The sequence below is a fragment of the Diabrotica virgifera genome, chromosome 7 (genome assembly GCF_917563875.1).
Source record: "Diabrotica virgifera virgifera chromosome 7, PGI_DIABVI_V3a".
NCBI lineage: Eukaryota > Metazoa > Arthropoda > Insecta > Coleoptera > Chrysomelidae > Diabrotica > Diabrotica virgifera.
Genome location: NC_065449.1, coordinates 32,714,588 through 32,738,500, shown reverse-complemented (window position 1 = coordinate 32,738,500; position 23,913 = coordinate 32,714,588). Strand labels below are relative to the sequence as shown.

At 32.6% G+C, this 23,913-nt stretch overlaps 1 protein-coding gene across 1 annotated transcript in view; it reads right to left on the bottom strand.

The window, feature by feature from the left end:
- Window positions 1–23,913, bottom strand: part of LOC114332140 (protein lin-28 homolog) — a 133,766-nt gene that overhangs the window by 47,411 nt on the left and 62,442 nt on the right. The window contains exon 2 of the mRNA XM_050656778.1: window positions 9,528–9,670. Within this exon, the coding sequence (XP_050512735.1) occupies window positions 9,528–9,670 (143 nt within the window). The remainder of the gene's footprint in view (window positions 1–9,527; window positions 9,671–23,913) is intronic.

The window sequence follows — 23,913 nt, the reverse complement described above, 5'->3', positions numbered from 1 at the left end:
CGTAAAGACGATTCGAATGCATTTAAATGCAGAAACACAGCAAGTATGTTTGAATGTATACAAAAATCTACGTAGAAATTCGGCTTCGATGAAACACTATTGGCACAAGCCACCTCTGATTTAACAGAAATTCCACTTTCTAATGTATATAAAATAGTTAAAAATGAACCCTATCATCGCAAGAAACGATGTGACTACAAATTTTCAAGACCTTTAAATCCTTCACTCGTAAAACTATTCAAAACCACAATATACGACTGCTACAAAAGCAATGAAATACCTACAATAGAAATAATAAGAAAGAAATTGGAAACAACCGGTCGAAATATGAACTGCTGTGAGAAAACTCTTCAAAATTGAATAAAAAAAATGGGCTTTAAGTAAAAAAATAAATAAATAAACGTCAAGCAATTATGAAAAGCCAAAGAATAGTCAACATACGTAATATGTACCTAGAAGAAATTACTAAATATAGGCAAGAAAATAGGAGAATTTATTATTTAGATGAAACTTGGTACGATACCCACGATACAGTAAAGAAAGGATGGACAGATGGTTCAAGCATGTGCATACCAGAAATGCCTGCAAATAAAGGCTCGCGGCTAATTATTGTATACATTGCGGAGAAAGTGAGGGATGGGTTCCGAATGCTTTAAAATTATGTGGGAAGAAAATGGAAGATTGTAACGTTGACTACCACAAGAATATGGAAGCTGACATTTTTGAAGATTGGTTTGAAAACTCGCTGATCCCAAACTTGGAGAAAAACAGCGTAATAGTGCTTGACAACGGTTCCTATCATTCCCGACAGCTCACTAAAATACCAAATACATCTTCAAAGCTGACCTGCAAAATTTTTTAATGGAAAATTATTTGTATTTCGAAGATTTTTACACAAAAAAACAACTTATTGAAGTTCTACACACGAAGCAATTTAGAAAATTATACGCTCTAGAGAGTATTGCCGAAAAGCATGGACACACTATATTGAGACTTCCCCCATACTTTTGTGTTTTCAATCCTATTGAGTTAATTTGGGGACAATTAAAACCAAGTATAAGGCATTCAAATACATTTCCTAAATTTGACAAAAAGGTAATTGCGATAATTAAAAAAGAAGTAGCCAATATTACCAAAGTAGACTGGCAGAAAAGGATCGCCAAAATGATCAAAGTAGAAAATATTATAAGAAGATTGGGCACTTCCACATTAATGGTGGAAATAAATTGATTATTGAATTGGGCGATGATAGTGACGAAGAAAATACGGAAGAAGGAGAAAATTAGTTAAATGTATCAGTATTTTAATTGTTGTGTTGTGCAATTCATTTTCCAAGCATAAGTGTACTAATGAAAAGACTCGGTTAAAAAAATATTTTTAGATTTTGTATTTTTAATAAAAAAAGAGCGGGGACATGCTTGCATTTTGTACTGAATTTTAAAAGTTTTGAACTGTATACCTAAAGTAATTTTAGATCTAACTGTGTTTTTATAAAGTTCTTTTAGTATCAGTAATTCTAACAATAACAAGATTAATTATAAAAGCTATTCTACATCAGTTATTAATGCAAGCATGCGGTAAGAGGGAGGTCCCTGTGAGGTTAAATGTTATTAAAAAATTGATAAAATTAATTTTAACACAATATTATGTCATGCTTTAACGGTATTTACCTAAGTAGAAATAAATATTTTCAACTACATATTTAATTACCAGAAAACACCAGCTGCCGGCCTAATATTAAAGAAGAACAACCCAAAGCTACAATAATCTTACCCATTACACTATATAGATTGCTTGAACAATAAATCTATTTCAAGAGTATGCAAAGTACGGTCTTAAAATATATTCTAACTTCCAAACAATTAATAAGTGTGTAAAGGGGTGTTTTAAGAGACTTAATTATGTAAATATCTGAACAGAATCAGTCAAGATTGAAATTATAATGAATACATTCGAAATAGAAGTATAACCAAAGAAAAATCTGCGACTTAAGCTTCTTAACCCTTTCAACCCGACTTTTTTAAAACGTTTTTATAAACTTGGCTTGGTCTGTATCACAGACTCCGCAAATTTTGTAATCCATTTTAAAAATAGTTCTAGGCTACCTAGGTAACTGAAATTTTCAGAATAGCTTAGAATTAGCTAACAATGCAATATTTAACTGCTATTATACAGGGTGATTGATTAGTGGGGTAAAGCTCCGTATATCCGTTATAGTAATGGATAGCGATAAAAGTTAATAACAAAAATTGTAGCCATCTTTGAGGTTCACATTACAAAATTAGTTAGAATATTACAGGGTGTTCGATAACATAGTGGCAGATCAAAGTTTTGTTTTTTTAAATAGTACACCCTTTATTTTATTTTATATTCAAAATCTTCGTAACTTTTCCATTACAAAAATATAAAGGTTTGGTATGTTATACAGGGTATTTACAAAGTTACAACCAATTTTATATGACAATCGTAACAAGTTTAACTCCCTTTATAAATAAAAATAAGCACAACGGCAAATGCTTATTGGTGCCATATTTTTTTTATTTATTGTCAAAATTTTCATAAATGATTCATATTGCTAATTTTCTTTATATTGAATAAAAGGTGAGTCAAAACGCAAGTACATTATTTTCTCAGTAATTTGAAATGAAACACCCTGTATTTTATATCACTATCGAAAAGTATCATTACCGTACTTTAATTTTTATATAACATTCCCTATGTCTAAATTGTTCAAGATATTTTTAAAAATAAAACGGGATAATCCCCGAAGGTTGGCTGTATACCATCTAGTTAAATAAAATTAACATGAAGTAAAACTCCCTAGTGTAGTTGGTTTTTTTTTAATAAAAATTCTAAAAAAAATTTAAAAATCCAAACGGATTACGTTCAAAACGTTTTCGGACTTATCAGTCCATCATCAGTGAACTCTCTGTCCTTCCTAAATAGCCACAATGCCAAACACTGGTCAAGATGTATGTTCTAACTACATGGTGAAATCTATTAAACAATTTGGCTTACATTGGATGCCAACGGATTAGTACTAGGTACATGATGCTCTACTCCATTAATTAAGAGATTTTTTATTATGAAATAATATTATTATTCATTATATTCATCATATTATTATTCATTATAAAATTTTTATTATTCATAATAAAAAATCTCTTAATTAATGGAGTAGAGCATCATGTACCTAGTACTAATCCGTTGGCATCCAATGTAAGCCAAATTGTTTAACAGATTTCACCATGTAGTTAGAACATACATCTTGACCAGTGTTTGGCATTGTGGCTATTTAGCAAGGACAGAGAGTTCACTGATGATGGACTGATAAGTCCGAAACCGTTTTGAACGTAATCCGTTTGGATTTTTAAAAATTTTTTAGAATTTTTATTAAATATACCAACTACACTAGGGAGTTTTACTTCATGTTAATTTTATTCAAGATATTTTCATTTTTCAGAGCAAATTATAAATTACGGGTCTAAATCTTTCCAAATTTTAGGCAAGCCATGACTGAATTGTCTAAAACTGACAATTTACGATTACTGATTATCAATCTATAATCAAAGTTGGTTACAATTTTTGTTATTAACTTTTATCGCTATCTATTCCTATAACGGATCTACGGAGCTTTACCCCACTAATCAATTACCCTGTATGGATAAATCGATTTTTTTTTCAAACTACATATTTTAAGAATGTGACTAACTATATTTTAAAATACATTAATAAATCGATATATACAAATTGATGGTGGATCAGTGGCATTAGACTGCAGATCGAGAGTTCCCTAGTTCGAACAAGGCTGTTGCGTATATTTTTTTAATTTGTTTAATAAATAATTAAAAGTTGATATATTACTTAAAATTCATATTTTATAAGCTAATTATTATATATAAATATTATATATACCATTTTAAACAACCGTGGTATTATCAAAAGTACTTTTTTATAATAGTGTAATTTTTGGAATTATAATTTTAACAGTGAATAAACCAACTAAAAATTCATATTTTATTCTTTCAAAACATGTTGTATGTTGTGTCCTGTATATTGTATATTATAACAAAACCGTGGTATTATAAAAAGTACTTTTACCCCCTCCGTGGCTCAGTGGTAAGAACGCCTGCCTTTGGATCGAAAAAATCCGAAAGGTTGTGGGTTCGAATCTCACCAGGGTCAGAAATTTTTCATTTATTATAAATTAATAAATGAATATAGTTTCTGTCCTTGTGGGATCGGTACTCACCGAAGGGTCCGCAGACGTTCGGATACAATTAGCGTCTCTTTGCAAAGACAATGACGTCGACTTTGCAAAGTAAGACACTTACTCAACACACACACTACACATGACACTAGGTACCTAACTGATCAAAATTACCGTACCTACCATGCCAATGGCCATTAGTTGTCGAGGCATTAGCTAAATAAATAAAAAAAAAATAAAAAGTACTTTTTATTATACATAGTGTAATTCTTGGAATTTTAAGCAATTTATATCGTCAAATTATTTTATATTCTCTCCTATAAATAATAAAAACGTAAAAAAAATAAAAGTCACGTCTTGGTCTTGCATTTGGGCAACACTAGTGGGCAGTTAAACCAACAGGGAAAAACAGAAAGGACAGACCAATAAAAGAGTGGAATAGCCACATAGCAGAGAAATTACAAAATAAGAGTAAATCTTGACAAGAAACAACGCAACTGGCGAAGACCAGAACAAAATAGAGAAAATTCATCAAAAGCAAGACGCATCTCTCTCGATACGGTTGAAGAGGAAGGATTATGAATGTATTACCACGCCCTATTAAGGAAATATTGAAGGTAGAAGCGTTCAGAAGTACACAAGATAAAATGAGCTAACGTAGTTGCCAACAGTGCCGTTTTATCCATTGGGCGCTTGGGGCGGGCGCCCAGGGGCCCGTAGTGACCCTTCCTTTTGTTAATAACAAATGAAACAAATATAACATATATACACAAATATAAACAAATAAACAAAATAAATTAATAACAAAGAGCGATTCTTTAGAAAATTGTAAAAAAATGTATGAAGCTGGAGACAAAGCTTATTATAGAAGATTAAATGAAAGCAACTCTTATAGAGTAAAACCCAATGGAGGTAAAGAGAATTTTTAAAGCTGTTTATTGTTACCTGTGCAAATTATTTTGAATTGAAAAAATAGTTTAACCGATTTTGGATATATTTTACCCACTGGAAATATTTGAATAGTTTACTCCAATCTCACGAAGAAAGTAAATTTCATCTGAACTCTATGGTTACATTAATAACAAAATCATCAGTTGGAGTTAGATGGACCATCAGTTAAATTGGAGTTATAGATGCTGGCTTGAAAGAGCAAGTAGAAGGCGAAGCTGACTATTGAGTAAAGGTCCTAAGAAGAGTAGTTCTTGTCACCATTAAATTACTTGCTTCTCAAGGACTAGCTTTTCGTTGATCCCATGAGAATATAACGAGTCGTCATAAGGGAAATTACTTAAGTTGTCTTGTATACTTTGCTTTTGACAACTTCTTAGCTCGGCATTTACATCGGAATACGAATAAAGAAAAAGGTACAGTTAGCTATCTGTCTGACCAAACCTGCAATGAATTCCTGGAAGCGATGAAAACAAAACATGTAGAAACTTTTGACGCTGTAAATGCTTTACTTAAAAACTACGGATCCATCAAACATATTATTCCAGTTAAGCAATAATAGAGACAAAAAATCAGCAGTTAGAAGTGAAGCCAAAGCACTGCATAATAAAATGGATACCTTTGAGACAGGTTAACTTGGATACTCTATTGACACTGGTTTGGGCAAGGATTTTAAAACGAGTGAATGCAACAATCAAAACGTTAGAAACTGTGGACGAACGTGTCAATTGGAGTAAATTAATGACATTTGAGCTTCGTTGGAGACTTATAAGAAATAAATTAAGCGAAATTGAACTGGAAGCCAAAAATATTTTTTTGTGAAGGAAATATTTTTAGAATCTCAAACATATTCTATAGAATTGGCATTCAAAAAAACAAAGAAAAAAACATTATTCGATGAAGCAGTTGAAAGTGAAACAATTTTAAAGGGGCAAGAGATATTCATAATTGAAGTACCTATGTATTTAATGTTATATGCCACAATATTCCTCAAGATCCTTTAAATAGAATATAATGCTACAAAGATGTTACATAAGCTGTTAGATGTTTTTTTACGCTAAATAAAGAAGAAGTCAAAAAGTGAATTAATATTTTATGCGAGGAATATAAAAAAGATATTGATGAAACCAAAGAGAACTTGCATAACGAACTTATTCATTTTATAACGTTATGCCAAAATTTGAATAAACATTTGAAAATTTGGTGTCATCCAGGATGTAAAGGCAAGTTTTGCCAATTTTTAACTTTACTGCAAGTTTATTTGATGATACGTCAGATTTGATGATACGTCAATTTCTAATGCGTCAGGCGAGCGGTCTTTTTTGGCTTTAAAAAGCATAAAGATACATATATTGAAGGTAAAAGGGTTAAGAAAACCTAGACGCATTATCACTATCGTTTTATAAAAAATGAAGAAGTGGAGCAACTGAATTTTGATAGTATTAATATGGCAGTTTGCTAATGCTTAGTCCAGAAAAAAAGTGAGCTAGATTTTGTCTTATATATTTTTTAGAATATGTTTTGTTGTTTGTCATGTGTGGTTCTGTAGAACTTTCTGTTTTTTTTTTATATTTTTAAATACATTTTTTGGAATATGTTTTACGTTTGCTATTTTCTCGTTTGTTTTAAAAATATTTTTTTAAATTTTTAAAAATGTATGGGTTTTACAATAAACGTTTATAGTTAATGCAGGTTAATGCATGTGTCTATTTGTTAAAAAACTTGACAACGAATATCAATGAAGGGGGCCCCTAAATATCTAGTGCCCAGGGCCCGAAGTTAGGTTAAACCGGCACTGGTTGCCAACGTGCTAATCTGGTCCTAATAGATACATAACTTCAAACACTAGAAAAAATAAATAAAAAAAACAAAAATTAAAAATTATAATGCAAATTTTGTTCAGTGACCCCTACAAGAAACTTTTAACCATTTGGAAGAAATAATACGAAATAAAATACGACCTACATTCCTGAACTTTTTATGTAGTAATTTATTCAGTGGTTATATTTTACTATTTACAAAATATTTCATATCTATCATGGGGTGAGTCGTTGTAACAATGAAATCAAACAACTACTTGTTGCCGAAGACCTGTTGGTGTAGTTGTTAAAAAACGGGAAACAAGCGAGGGTAAAATACAATGCCCTTTAAGTACCTGCCCATTATTATGAATGATTGGCTGTTATTATTTATTACGCGGCGATTTTTTTATTTCAATACTTGATTTTCTGGGACTTGTTTCGGTAGGGGATTAAAACAGCCCGATTGAGAATTTAAAGCGATATTCATAGCAGTTTGCTTTTTAACTCATATTTATATGAACTAGGTCACGACGTTTTTGAAAAGAAGTTCAGAACAACTAATATGTAGAGACCGGAATATATGCAACAGAAAACAGAGCAAACAGTCCATAATACATATAGGTAATATGTAGGCACAAAATTGGCGCAATGCAGGCGTTAGTTATCGTCTTGTTAATAAATCTTGCATTTAAAACCCAATTGGACCCCGTTATGCAACAAGGAGCCAATTGACATTAAGTTAGTTTGGAGATATTCAAGAAAAACGTTTTATTTGTTTGAATAAATTATTTGGATATAAAAATAATAATAAACGACATAAAAATAAACACTTTCATTAGAATGTATGGGTTTTAATGCAATAATAAAATAAATAACTGAAAAATTAACTTCTATGGTAGAAAAAATCACTTGGTTCTTAGTTGTTAAATGTAACATTAACAATCCACGTCTGGTTTGACATCTATACTTCTGTTTAATCCATCTACAGTGCGTCCATAAAGTAACGCATAAAATCATTATTAGCTAAATAAACAACATTATTAGAAATTCCTGAAATAGGTAGATTATTATTTTTAAATTACGATTTTTTGGCATATATGTCATAATAGTGATGTTATCGATCTGGGCGTGATGACCTAATCGATGATTTTTTAAATGAGAATAGAGGTCATGTGATAGCTCATTTGAAGGGGTATTTAATTCTCTATTCACTGATATAAACTTTCGAGTTTTGACTTGATGTTGAGTCAGCTGCAAGAGCGAACGGATAGCCCGAAGAAGAAAAGGCTGTAAATCTGATAATTAATCTTCCAGAAGATGCTTTGGATGTGCTTCAGAACATAGCAGTAGAGGAGACAGATGATTTCGAACAGCTTAAGAAGAGACTAAACATGCGATATTGTCACATTTAGAGCATGTTTAGTAGTCGCAGTTTAAAAATCGAAGACAAAGAGAGATGAAACTCCTCAAGAATATGAGGTAGATATTGAAAGGTTAGCACGATGTGCTTATCCAACAGCTCTCGAAGACATGATGGAAAAGTTGGCTGTTCAAACGTGATCAAGAAATGCAGAGAACACTGAGATTAGCTCATCATAAGACGCTGATCGATCTCTTGTCCACCTCCCTCGAATACGAATCAGCTACGCAGGTCTCTGGCGGATACAGTAAAGTGAGGACTGTGAAAGAAGAAGAAGATGAAGACAAACTTGACAAACTTGTTAATATGATGAAAGGCACTACATCCAAGAAAACGAAGACCATAAAGTACTGGAATTGTGGTGAAATGGGACGAAGTACGAAGTTCATGTAAGTACCCAAGGTATAACACAAATCAAGAGACTCACCAGCAGCAGGAAAACTAGAACGGGTCGGCCTTAGGGAGGCAGCCCGACCCGGAACTTTTCCAAAGATACGATCATACTAAAAGTTTTTTGAAATGTCACGAAGATAGTGTATATTTAGATGGAAAAATGAATGGTAAAAAGTATACATTGTTGGTGGATATCGGAGCGACCAGGACCATTTACGACCGTCAGCATTAAGAACCTCTTAACAACGAAGTTGCGACTGCAGACTGCCAAATATTGGAGCTGAAAATTTCGTCCATACTACGATAGTCATCGAAAAGGATGTTAATTAGGAATGTAGATATACGGCTATTACGAAATTAGCGGAGCCAATATTTGACAGTGTAGTCTGAAGGAGTATTAGTCCCATATTAATCCAGTTTTTCTTTTGTTTCCTTCGCCGTTTTATCGTTTTCCTCCATATGCGTTACTTTTCCAAACACATCAACTTTATGAAGATGTATAAAATATACTAATGGCTGCATCGTAAAACGTAACAACTTTTGCTCTAAGGCAAACCCTTCGAATCTTTTACAACTTCAATTTAACAAAAAATACATTACACGTGTATACTACTTGAAACTTAGTAGATTAGAATTACATAAAATTACTAACGAATCATTCCTACATAAAAGATAAGTCAGTTCAATTGAATTCGTAAAGTCCTAATGCATTCTCGCATTGTTATTCACACATTTGACTTGACAGAAGACATACCTGATGTACGAAAACGTCTTGCCCTCCGTCATCTGGCGTGATGAATCCCCAACCTTTTGCCACATTGAACCATTTACATTTGCCCCTTCGAAGGCCGAAACTCGCTTCTGACCCTACTTGGCTGGCACTTCCGCCTTCGGAACCTACAAAACAAAATTAGAAATTAACAGAATTATTTATTATAGATCTAAGAAAATCTTGTATATTTGATGTAACTAATTAAAAATGTCCAATTAATTATTACTATTACTTTAGAAAATTAAAACCAATATTTCATTAAATATTTGCCTATAGAGAATAATAAAAAAATATGAAAAAACTAAGAAACGCTTTTCTTTAGTTGACGAGAAACTAAAATTAAAAATATTATAAAAAAAAATCCACTAAAAAGCAAAAAATAAAAAAATTCAAACTCAAAGGATTATTCAAAAAAAGCTGTTAGACAGATTAAATATACAAAAATCTCACACATTCGTTACAAAATTAATAAAATCAACATATTTGTATTCGTTAAAGAAAACCGTGTTTTAGAAAAAAAATATTAGAAAAATATTCGTCCCACAATAACGTATGGAAGCGAAACCTGGACTCTGAATCAGCGGGAAACAACAAAATTACTGGTACTTGAAAGAAAGATACTGCGGACTATCTATGGGCCTTGCAGAGAAGAGACAACAGGAGAATGGAGAAGAAGACACAATGATGAACTCCAGACAATATACGGAGATGAAAACATAGTACGCTACATTAAATCAAACAGAATACGATGGGCGGGTCACGTACTAAGATCAAGTGACGAAAGACTTCTAAACGCCACATTCTGGGAAAGGCCCGATGGAAAAAGGTCAGTTGGTCGCCCAAGAAAGAGATGGAAGGACGCAGTAGCCAGCGATCTACGCAAAATGGGAGTACAGCAATGGGAAATAGCTGCTCAGGACCGACAACAATGGAGGGAAATAGTAAACGCGGCCAAGACTCACATAGAGTTGTAGAGCCAAATGATGATGATGAAAGAAAACCGTGGGGCGCGAAAAGTAAAAAAGTATCTATCCTCAAACCGTTTATTCGATGAAGACGCGCCCCACTCTTTTCTTTAACGAATATGTTAATTTTTTTAAATTCTTTAATAAATGTGAGATTTTTGTATATTTAATCTAACAGTTTTTTTCGAATAATCCTTTGAGTTTAAATTTTTTGATTTGATTTTTTATAATATTTTTAATTTTAGTTTCTCGTCAAATAAAAAAAAAGCAAAAATAATAAATGATGGTTTTGCTTGTTTTCGATTCAGAGGGTTGCACACCCGCTGGACAGGCTGTTTCTACCCTTTCAGGCGTCCTCAGCAGCGTTCTTTAGCATGCACTCCTCTGAATCGAAAAACAGCTAGACCATCATTTTAAAGGGAATCTGAAAGATAATTCAAATTCCCCATTAGGACGCGATACAGCGACATCTCCTAACAAATTGAAGAGTCTCAGATGCAGAATCCACCAATTTAATAAAAATTAAAATGGTAAATAGTAATTTAAATCTGAGACCCTTTGAATCGAAAACAAGCAAAACCATCATTTATTATTTTTATTTTCTTTACTCGGATTTGAGTACTGAAAGTTCCTCTTCTGTCCTTTTTTCCTAGACGAATGAAAACGGAATGTGATCGTTTCCTTTTCGTTTTCTATATTCGTCGTCTGCGGTCTTATTAATTGAAAAAGTCGCAGATTAAAGATGTACCAGAAAGAACTTTCAACACGAAAAGTCTCAGATTTAAATTACTATTTACCATTTTAATTTTTATTAAATTGGTGGATTTTGCATCTGAGACTCTTCAATTTGTTAGGAGATGTCGCTGTATCGCGCCCTAATGGGGAATTTGAATTATCTTCCAGATTCCCTTTAAAATGATGGTCTAGCTGTTTTTCGATTCAGAGGAGTGAATGCTAACGAACGCTGCTGAGGACGCCTGAAATGGTAGAAACAGCCTGTCCAGCGGGTGTGCAACCCTCTGAATCGAAAACAAGCAAAACCATCATTTATTATTTTTATTTTCTTTACTCGGATTTGAGTACTGAAAGTTCCTCTTCTGTCCTTTTTTCCTAGACGAATGAAAACGGAATGTGATCGTTTCCTTTTCGTTTTCTATATTCGTCGTCTGCGGTCTTATTAATTGAAAAAGTCGCAGATTAAAGATGTACCAGAAAGAACTTTTAACACGAAAAGTCTCAGATTTAAATTACTATTTATCATTTTAATTTTTATTAATTTGGTGGATTCTGTATCTGAGACTCTTCAATTTGTAAAAAAAAAGCGTTTCTTAAAAAAATTTTTTTCATATTTTTTTATTTTTTAATTTTTAGTTTTACACTTTTCAAAAATTAAAATATATATCGTAATGTTTAAAAAAAGGACGTATATGATTGACACATTTTTTGCAATTATTTCAACATTTGATACATACATTGTACATTTTCTGTAATTTCTTCATACATTTCTTAAATCAAAATTATTATTTACACCTATTACAGTTTTCGCAGTCTTTCCATCTCCTCTAATGCTTTACAATTGCAGGGTTTAAACCCTGTTAATTTCCACTCCATTCATTAAGGGTTCGTAAAAAACTTTGAATTAATAGGCCAAAATGAATTCTAATGTTAATTGTAGCACGGAACGTCTCCACCGGTGGTTTTTCTAAGACTACGTTAAAAACACGATTTTTTTTAATTCGAGTTTTGCTTGAAATTTTGTTTCGTATCGTATTAAAATTGACACGAGTAAGCGCAGATGTTTATATAAACAAAGATATGAGCGTTCAAAATCGTCGCCGCTTAGGATGTTTATAAACATGATGTACAAACATGAAAAGTAGTCGGAATCGGCAAAAAATTTGAAACTTTATTGTTAATTTATGAAGCATAACGTAAACAATTAACGTAAAAAGTGAAATTATGTATAGTTCTTATAATTAGCTACAATCTGTAAAAGTTTCAAGTTTCCACATTGTAAAAAACAAGAGAATTTAAGCATTTCCATTAAAATCGTTTTATTTATTTAAACAATTAATAAACATAAAAAAAGTTTTATTGACTATTTGTGTATCGTTCCCGCGAATGCATATGTCTGCGAATTTTCATTCTTTACATTGAAGAAAAGGCCGTCAAATCAACGTCTAAAAAATGGACGCAAACGATTGAACCAAAGAAAAGCGTTTAAAAATGAGGCTAAGTGGGCAATAGTAGACTAATCCAAAAAAAAACAGTTTTCTACTTTGTGACAAAATTTGACGGATTTTATTGTAAAGAACAGAAGAGCACCTAGAATTTTTCTCTGGGGTGGCGTTGGCATGGACACAGAATTTTTTTTTGTATTGTTTGTGAGTGTTGATCGAAGACAATTTACATTTTCTTACATTCTTTATATATTTTTTATATACCCTGGAAAGGGGATTTAACCCCCAACCCCCCCCCCAGGTGCGCCTCTGATAAAGAATAAAATATAATGGATCAACCACAGTTTACACTTTCCAATTGCTGTACTAGAGGGAGTACAATAATATATTTGTTTTTTCGACATTTCCAATCTGTAATGAAGCTACCTAAAGTGGACTAATAGACCTCCGTGGGGGTCGTGTTCGGTACCATTTGATCAGTGTTGCCAATCGGCGGATAATTATCCGATTTGCGTACCTTTTTGAGAGTTGTCGTATCTTCTTCGTATCTTTAAATAAATCGGATATTTGCGTATATTTTTCAGTGTATCTAAAAACTTTCTCATCCATATATTCCCAACACCAACAACACATTAATTTTCTTTGGTTCCACCCAAATTTTTATACTGGATGAATGTTAGTGACATCGATACTTTTCATCTTTTGACAAAAGGGACATGTGCCAATTCTTTTGTTTAGAATTTAAATGCACATGTACGTCCACTTAAGGCATACTAATCCAATTCAAATTTCAAAAACCGTCTGCCGTCCGATGTTATTTACGAGTTTTTAGTTTTTAGTCTTTAAACTTATAAAATCTAATTCATGCACGATTTAGTTTTATTTTCATTTTATGTAGTGCAGTGCTTAAGTAAACGTCTGTTGAAATAAGTTTTGGTTTGTGAAAATACTTTTCGGCACAGAAACGTACTTTCCGGCACAATACTGTCAGTTATTCTGTGAGAAAATATTAAGTTTGTTTACATAAAATTGTGCAGAAAAATGCATTTGAAATACCTAGTGGTTGAAGAAAAATCTACTTATTTGAAACTAGTAATACTAGATATCTACTAATTAACTCAAAAATTCTTCAAATTTTTTGCCTATAAAAATTATTTAGTCGGGAATTAAACGTTGAACGCACCACGGGTATTATGGATAATAACCTTGATATCTTAATAACTACAAGACTGTCAAATACATTTCTATTGTTTTAGTTGTAATAAATCTTTAGTTTTGAAAGAGCGTAGGCGCAAAATTTCGGACCAATAATCTTTAAACGTATTCATTTTTTTTTTCGAATCCTGAGAAAACTAATAAATATTTTTGAAAAATTTGAACGCAGAATGACATATTACATTATTACCGAGGGCCGAAAGTCCTTTAGAATAAACAAAATGTTTGTTTTGAATGAGATATTTATAAAAAAATTATAGAAGTCTTCAGGGACTTTCGGCCCTCGGTAATAATGTAATATTTTATTCTGCGTTTAAATTTTTAAATAATATTTATTACCTTTCTCAGGACTCGACAAAAATAATGCATTTTAAAAGCATTGACCAGAAATTTATAAATAATTATAATAAATATAACGATCCAAATAATGAAATATTTAGATTTATTGATTTATTTCAAATTTAACACTTACGATAATACAAAATACGAATAATATAATAATAGTAAGTAAATAGTATTTACATACATGAATTAAGTAATCAGCTACTGTCAGCTAGGATATGAGATTTTCAACTATAAACGAAAATTTTTAAACTGTGAAACAGAGAATCCAGTAGATTAAAGGGCCGGTTGTTCGAACGCTACTGTCGCTACTCAGAAATGGAATCAACTGATCATTAACAAATATTTAATTACTGTCAATGTCAACTTTGATTGGGTTGCTGAAAACATAATTGATTACAATTATGAGATTAATTGATTAATCAATCAATTATGATAAATATTGTTACGTTAATTGATAATTAATAATTAATTAATTAATTAATTATGTTAATTATCATAATGATAATTGATTACAATCAACTGATTGGCGTACGAACAACGGATTTTGTTATTTGATGGTTGTAAAGGGGACTAAAAGAATAACATTGGCAACATTGATTTTAATAACAGAATAATTTTTGACCTAGCGTACCTTTTCGTGACAAATCGGATATTTTCGAGTGATCATCGGATAATCTAGAGAAATGCGATTGGCAACACTGCATTTGATAGACTTTTCAAAACCAGTTTATTTTGCAAGTGTATTTTGCAGTTTTTCGATCAGGTCTTCATTTTGCGAAATATCGCGGGGTTTGTATTTAAAATTTTAAATTTACCCCCACCGCTCTCTGTGGGGGGTCATGTTTAGTACCAATCGATAGATTTTTGAAAAATATTTAAGACGTATTTTTAGTTTTTCGATCTGACGTTCATTTCGCGAAATATTCGATTTTTTTTTGTGAAATTTTTGACTCACCCATTTCCTTACCGCTCAAATCGTCAGATTTTTTAAATGTACACTCTTTTGCATGTACTTAACTTACCTTATCTTAATCTGACAATTTCGAGTATTTTTAAGGATAGATTTTTTTCGGGCCCCCCTTAACGAACTTCCCTGTGTTAAGAGCCAATATGCTAGAGGTACATCTGCAGGGTACCAGGTTTCCCCTCATATGATAATCTGACGCGCTCGAGTAACTGCAAAAATCCTCGCTTGGGCTCCCCTACCAAAATGAATGCTTGTGTGCTTCAAAATATTTAAGAGAACTGCAAATTCCAAAATATGTAGTTGCAAATGTGTCACAATATGTGCCATTGTGTTTGGTGCCATGTTTCAGATTGTACCACACTGTTAAAAAATTTGTAATATTTTTGGGGAAAATTTTTAATCATGTGTGCTTTGAATAAGAATTATTATTTAATCGCTTGCGGTCAGTAGCGGATCCAGGGGTGGGGCACGGGGGCACGTGCCCCCCCCCCCAGACGGATCAAAAATACACTAGATAGAATAGATTTTATCGGGGTATATTCCAGATTCCTTGAGTTTGTACCCTATGTGCCCCCCTAATCGATTTTCTGGATCCGCCCCTGCTTGCGGTTGTATATTCTAGAACAGTTTGGAAATGAATTACTCTTTTGAAAATTTGGCCTGTATCACAAGACGGATTTATTCGCACGCAGTAATTTCTTGGACGCTTGCGAAAGAGAAATAAAAAATGAAATAGAAAAGATTTTTGAATAATTGCACTTCTTTAGAATAAAAAGTTAGTGTATTAGAGGGTATTCTAACGGTTTAGTGTTTAACCCTTTCATTTATACCGTAGCCGGTATAAAACTAACAAATTATTTTCAACTTATTCGACTTTAATATTTTTGAGAACGACGGTTGCTCAAATTAGGGTAAAAAGTGGCCACATGATAAATTAGGGTTTTTAATAGAAAACTGGGTATATCCGAATACACTTTATTTCCTATTAACATTAAAGAGCGACTTCGTGTTGAACAACGTCATATTTACCTGACAAAAATTGAGTTTCCGGTAGATAATGAGGATACGCTTCTTGCATACATTCAATTAAAATTAAGTTTTCTCTAATCAGGTTAACTATTAGATAAATTAATTTTGAATTTTTAAAATAGTAATAGTACCCTTATAATGTACAAAAACGCTCGGTAGATAGGTTCAGTTACACTAGAAGAATTCTTTGAAACACAGATGGTTGCTGTATACTTCTACAGTGGAACCTTTAGTCATTTTTTCATGTTATTGTCTAAGCGGTAGCTTTTGAAATAATAGTAAACGAACAATGGGATCACTCACAAAAAGTAAAATGTAAAATAGAGAAGGCTAGGAGTAGGAATTCATTCAATAACATGGCCAAACTCTTTAAAAGCCACAACCTTAATCTGGAGATAAAAGTAAGGCTCCTACGATGTTATATCTTCTCAATATTATACTACGAATTGAATCCTGGACACTCACTGAAGCGATTGAGAAAAAACTTGAAGCCTTCGAGATGTGGCCGGACAAGATAACCAACGAAACCGTATTACGAAGAATGGGGAAAGAAAGAGAGGTGATGTATACCATTAAAAGGAGGAAGTTTGAATATCTCGGACACATAATGTGAAACGGCACTAAATACAGATTACTGAAGATAATATTTCAAGGCAAAGTATTCGGAAAGCGAAGAATTGCGAGAAGAAGAATATCATGGTTAAAGAACCTGAGGAAATGGTTCCCTACATGTCTATAGGGTCGCCTGTGTGTATGCTCTGCGTGGGCAGTCCTGAACAATGTGTCTGATCGTCTGTCTTGCAGCGCCGTAGTCACAAGAAGGCGAGGGAAGTTTACCCCATCTGTAGAGGGAGTCGGCGCATCTTCCACAATTTGTTCGAATTCGATTAAGGGCTGCCCAAATCTTACGGGGACGTTCAAATTCGCCAGGTTTTTCTATGATGTCCGGTAGACTATGGTAATGCGGATCTGTCTTACTTTCTCAATCTTCTCTCCATCGGGTATTTAAGCCAAAGTTGGTTTGCTGCAGCGCTTGAGCAGATTGTAGAGGGGGTAACCTGGATCGGAGACGGTTTCCAAGAATATCGGGGATGTCGTTGTGGACTAGAAGCTGGCGACTGTCCATTATTTTGTTATATTCTTTAACCAATGCATGTTCGCGGCGTAGGTTGGGTGGTGCTATATTACTAAGGGTAGGTAGCCACATTGTAGGGGTGGGCTTAATTGTGCCTGTTATCATACGCATAGCACGGTTTAGTTGAGTTTCTGTATTATATTGTTGCGTGTTTTCAATTTTGCTGCTGTTTTCGTCAGGTGTTCTCTGAATGTGAGCGTTCTGTCTAGTGTAACCACAAGGTTTTTTGGGTATTTATTGTGTTTCAACAACTTGATATTAAAATACACTCGCAATTCTCTGTTTGTCAGCTTGTTGTTGAGATGAAAAGCTGATACTTCAGTTTTTGTAGTACTTGGTTGTAGTCGCCATTTCTTAAGGTATTCGCTGAGGATGGATAGGTCATTCGTGAGAGTGATTTCTGTAGTTTCTAAAGATTGGTGACTTGTTGCAAGGGTCCAGTCGTCAGCATATCCAAACTTCCGAGATTCGGTTTCAGGCATGTCAGCAATATAGAGGCTGAAAAGTAAAGAGGCAAGGACAGAACCCTGTAGAAGGCCATTGTTAAGTTGCATCTGTCTACTCGTCTCCTTTCCCATTATAACGTGGAAGGCTCTGTTTATCAGCATGTTGTCAATGAAGTTAATTATCTTTCTGCAGGGGACAATACGGGCCAGTTTATATATTAATCCCTGTCTCCAAACAGTATCATATGCTGCTGTTAGATCTATGAATACTGTTGCTGTCTTTTGTTTCTTTTGAAAACTAGCTTCTATAAAAATTGTTAATGACAGCACTTGGTCCGTACAGCTTCGATGAGGGCGGAAGCCAGCTTGTTCAATGGGGACGTTTTCTAGTATCCTGTGATCCGGTAATTCTGTTGAGGAGAAGCTTTTCTAATAGTTTATATACCATGCTGAGTAGAGCTATGGGTCGGTAGTGTTCTGGCTTATCGTTTGATTTGCACGGTTTCGGGATTGCAATTATCTTTGTTCGCTTAAGTGAGAAAGGAATGTTACCTGACTGAAGTATATCATTAAAGAATATTGCAAGCCACTGTTTCGTGTATGCACTACTGTGTGTCAAGAACTCAGGATGGATACCATCAAACCCAGGTGCTTTACCTGATTTCATTTCTTTCAGTGCATGTGTGATTTCAGAAATAGGTACTCTTGAATATTCGGAGTTCATTCTATTCGTTTGTTTTAGTGCCCTTAAGGTGATACAGTAGCGATCAACAGGTGGCAACAAACGCGGTCCAATATTGCGAAAGTTCGGCGAACTTTCAAAAGTGAGGCAACAGTGCGTCGGTAATTCGACACTGACAGTGACGTTTATACTATCAGAAACAATAATTTTTATACACATACGCGCGAAATGTTGCCAAGTCAGTGACGTTCGATTTCTTGTTATAAAATAATCGATTTTTAGTAGTTCCAAGATTACACAAAATCTAGGCATGGGATAAAAAAGTTTATTTGAAGAAAGTGTATTTTTTTGTCTTTCTTAATGGCGGTACAGACTCCTTTTTTCAATATTTTATTTAGTTGCAGAGTAATTTCCACATACTAATATATTTCTGAAATTGGGCTCTGTACCGCCATTCTTTATTATATTACGAATATGTGTGCCAAATATCTCGACAAAATATTCAAAATTAGAGCCGCAATCTTGGAACGCGTTTGTTGCTACCTGTTGATCGCTACTGTTTCCTCTTAAGTGTATTCATAAAGTATTCATAAAGAACGTATTAATCACAGACAAATCTCAAACGCCAAGTCAATCTCGTATGTTGTATGTCGTATATTATGTTGGATGGTTGATATATTCGTTGTCTTTCCTTATCTTTCCAGAAAATACTTCGTGTGAGTAATGTACGAAAATTGAAAAAGAAAAAGCTAAGAAACTCTTCTTCTTCTTCTTCTTCTTCTTCTTCTTGTTCTTCTTCTTCCTCGCGCGACTAGGATTACTCCTGTTTGTCTGCCTCTTATTCTGTTTCAGTTGTTGCTGACTGTACATTGTCTTTCAACCTTTTCGGCGGCCTTCCAACGGGTCTTCTGCTATACGGCTTGTTGTTTTTACAGATGTTCGCTAATCTATCTGGTTCCATTCGGTTTACATGTTCGTTCCAGTTTTTCTTTCTTGTTTTTATCCACCTGTTAATATTTTGAATTTTGCATCGTTCTCGTATACTTCTGTTGCTTTGTCTGTCTCTTAATGATATGCCCGTTATTGATCTTAATACTTTCATTTCGATATTGTTGATTTGTTGTTTCGTCTGTCTTGTATCGGTCCTTGTCTCCGCTGCATATGTTAGGATAGGTCTTACTGTCTTGTATACTTTTATTTTGCTTTCCGTGGTCAGATATTTGTTTCTCCATATGGTTTCTCGGAGGCAACCACTTACTCTTGCCGCTTTTGTTGCTTGTGTTGTGGTCTCTGTTCCTATATTCCTGTCACTAGTGATCTCTACTCCTAGGTAATTGAATTTCATTACTTGTTCTACAATTTTGCCTATTTCTAACTTGCATCTACGCGGCTCTTTACTTATCACTATACATTTAGTTTTTTCTACTGATATTCTCATATTAAGTTTATTTGCTGTGATATTGAAAGTGTCGAGCTGCATTTGTAGGTCATCCTCGTTATCAGCAATTAGTACTGCATCATCGGCATAGCATAGTATCGTGATTTTATGCGCTCCCATGTGGTATCCATGTCGTTTTCTTACTTCGTGAATTATTTGATTCATCACCATATTGAATAACAATGGGTTGAGCGAGTCTCTTGGCGGATTCCTCCTTTTAGTTCTATGCGTTCTGTTTCTCCTGTTGACATTATAACTCTGGTCTTGTTGTTCTTGTTAATTTCATTAATTAGCCTTATTATCTGGTGGTCTATTTGATCAGCTTGTAATAAATTTAAGATATCACTTCGCCTCACCCTGTCAAAAGCACTTTTTAAATCTACAAAGCACATGTCTGCTGGTTTTCCATATTCAATAGACTTTTCTACTATTTGCTTGATAATAAAAATTGCATGTGTTGTGCTGCAGTTCTTCCGGAAGCCTTGTTGATCATCTGCCATGTTCGCTTTTTCCTCGATTTTATCTTTTATGACTGCCGTCAACAATTTTAATGTGCTGTTCATCAGGCTAATGCCTCTATAATTTTCAGGATTTTTCGAGCCTCCCTTTTTGAGTATCGGTAGCAGGAGACTTTTCTTCCATTCCGCTGGTATTGTCCTTTTCATGATCATTTTTCAGTGCGTAACAAATAATAGGAAAAAGGGTAAGTCCGTGATAATACACATTTATGACATTTATTCTAACATGACATTTTAGTTAAATCTGACAGTTGTCACATTTTAATTTTCAATTTGGAATAAAAACAAATAAAATGTGTTTCTTGCATTTATAAAATGGTATTTTCTTTGATTTGAATAGTCTTATAAATTATACAGATTATATTTGTAATATTATTATCTAATTAAAAAAAATTATTTTTTTATTATGGCGCCATCTATCGACAACTAGAATAATCACCGAACTAGAAATAATTACCGAAGTAATCACCGACGTGCCTTTTTTTCTGTCATATACAATTTAATACGTTAGAAAGAAATCGAAAAACAGTGACGCACTGAAAGATGATCATGAGAAAAAGAATACTACTCCGGTATTTATTATATCGACAAATAATTTTAGGAGCCATTTCAGTAGTGTTCCTCCTCCATATTTTAGCAGTTCATTATTTATCTTATCAGGACCAGGTGCTTTTCTATTTTTTAATTTTTTTTATTCATTCTTGTAGCTTTTCTTCTGATAAGAAACTCTTACAGTCTAATAAGAATAGAAAAAACGTATTTAGTAAAAATTAGAACCAGCAAATGCTTCACTTTAAAATTCATTTAAACATCAAAATCGAAAAAAAGTCATCTTCTTTAGAGGATACTGCGAAGGCGGTAAATGTTGTGACAGAACAAAAATTAACTGAAAATATTGATAATAATTTATTTTTGTGAATTTATTTAATGAACACCCAAAACGCTGTCATTGTTACGAAGCGGCACAAATTTTTGAATACATTAAAGATAATAAAATTTTAAAGGGAATTTTTCGTTGCACACGTGTTCATTTTATGTGTAAACTCTTCCTGAGTTCAGGTAGAACGCATTTTTTTAATTACTAGACATACACGTGGAGAGTTTCTTACTTCTACTAATTGGGAATTACTTCACTAAATAATTAGCTAACTGCTTATGGAACTGTCTAAATAAAAAACCAAGGAGAGAAGATACGAGAATAATCTATCATTTTCGAACCCTTGTATTATAATTAAAAATTAATCAGAACAATGGAAAAAATATAAAACTTATAGTTTTAAGAGTACGACAAATTGTTATATTTGTCTTATCTTTGTTTATATCTTAATAGTTATTTATGATATAAGTGTTAAAATTACACGTTTAAGGCACGCATGTGAAAGCTTGCAGAATGAGCGATAGCGAGTTCTGCAATTCACATGAGTGCCTTAAAAATGTACTTTTTAACACGCATATCATACAATATTTTTTCTACAAACGTAATTACAGGGCAATATCTACAAAAACTTTTACTTGAACGTGACTGACATTCCATTTTTATATTTTTTTGACATTACATCAAAATTGTCTATACGGTCAATACGAACTGCAGTGCCTTAAAAATATTTTAAAGCACTAGTGCCTTAAAGTAGCATTTTTAACGCTCGTATGGAGTGCTAAAAATTGCATTTTTAACACGGTTGTAGAAAAATTAATTTTTCCATAAAAAAGTTATTGAATCTTACTACTATTTCAAAAGAAATATTTAAATTTTAAGAACTAATGTATATTATCTATATAAATATATAATATCATTTATAAATTATTATTCCAAATGTGTTTATTCAAATTAAAATAAGAAATGAGTTATTTTATAAGAAGTTTTTACACGCTTAATAAATGGCTTTGAAAAGTTAATTTTCAAATAAATTTTGAAACTATTGTTTGTACTCTACAAGAAGAATTATTATAATTATTAGATATATATTTAATAAATAATACATTTAGAAATCAATCAAATTTAAATAGTACTTCTTACGAGATACTGGCAAATGTCAACTTTTTTTGGAAAATTATTGAACTTATTGATTTTTCAGGGAGGTGGAAATAGCACCGTTTTTCTAATTTTATCCACCTAGTGATAGTGCAATTATAGACCAGTAAGGATCTGTTTTTAGGTGGATGTGCGAGGTGGCATTCAGATTCTTGCGGATAAAGTTAGGTGATAACTTCGTTAATAATAATTGAATTATGCTCCTTCTCAGATATGCCCGGAACATTAATAAAAAAAAAATAAAATATTTAAAAATTTCAAAAAATTTCGTTTTTTTTTCTACTTTTTTTGCTTATAACTTATAAACTATTTATTTTAGAACAAAGTCGTATAGGAATAAAACAAAGATAATTAAATTTTCTATCAGATGTGATTGGTTAAAAATGTCTTAATTTATCACCCTTGCTTCAAAATAGCAATAAATATAAAATAAGGGGGCAAAACAAGCCTGTCCTTATTCAATGATTTTCCATCACTTAGGTTACACTTGGAACCTTCCTAATTCGCTTAGAAAATTTTTGTAATGTTCTAAAACCGTACACCAAATTTCATTAAAATTGACTTACTAGATTTTGCATAATAATTTTGCAATCTAAACTTTTTTTAAAAAATTAAAAACTTTTAAAATCTTGCACAACAAAAACTAGAACATACAAGGATTTGTCAATTTTTTTACATATAAAGAAGTACTCCACCTATCTAATGCACTTTACAGAATTGAAATCGGATTATTTAAGCAGCCTCAACAATGTTTTAAAGTTTTTTTTTTTTTTTTTTTTTTTTATTTTGGCTTAGACTTACCGTCATGTTTTAAAGTTATAAACAATTTTTTGGCTTATAAACAAATTAGTGCTGTGGCCAGGAGGGGGTGCTACGGGCTCCTTTATTTAGATGGACTTACCCAAGTTTTTTTATGTATTTTGACCCGTAGAACACGAATTTTTTGGGTAACAGTTGATCCGGATGTCGATAAGATTGTTATAAACAAAGAACTTGAGGAATTACATAACATCGATTTTTCGCAAAATAAAACATTTTTTTGTATTTCTTGGGTAATTCTAAGCAAAAAATGTTCTTACAAGTTTTTTCGTAGGATGCATAGTTTTCGAGATAAACGCGGTGGAACTTTAAAAAAATCGAGAAATTGCAATTTTTGAACGCGAATAACGTTTGATTAAAAAATAAAATAGCAATTCTGCTGACAGCATTTGAAAGTTTAAGTCAAATTATACCAGTTTTAATTATTCGCATTGCTAAAAATTAATTTTTTTATTTGTTTATAAGTTTGTTCTATTTATAAATTATATATATTTATAAATTTGTTCTATTTGTTTATAAGTAAAAAAATTGTTTATAAATTTAAAACCTCTTAAATAATCCGATGTTAATTCTGTAAAGTGTATTAGATAGGTAGAA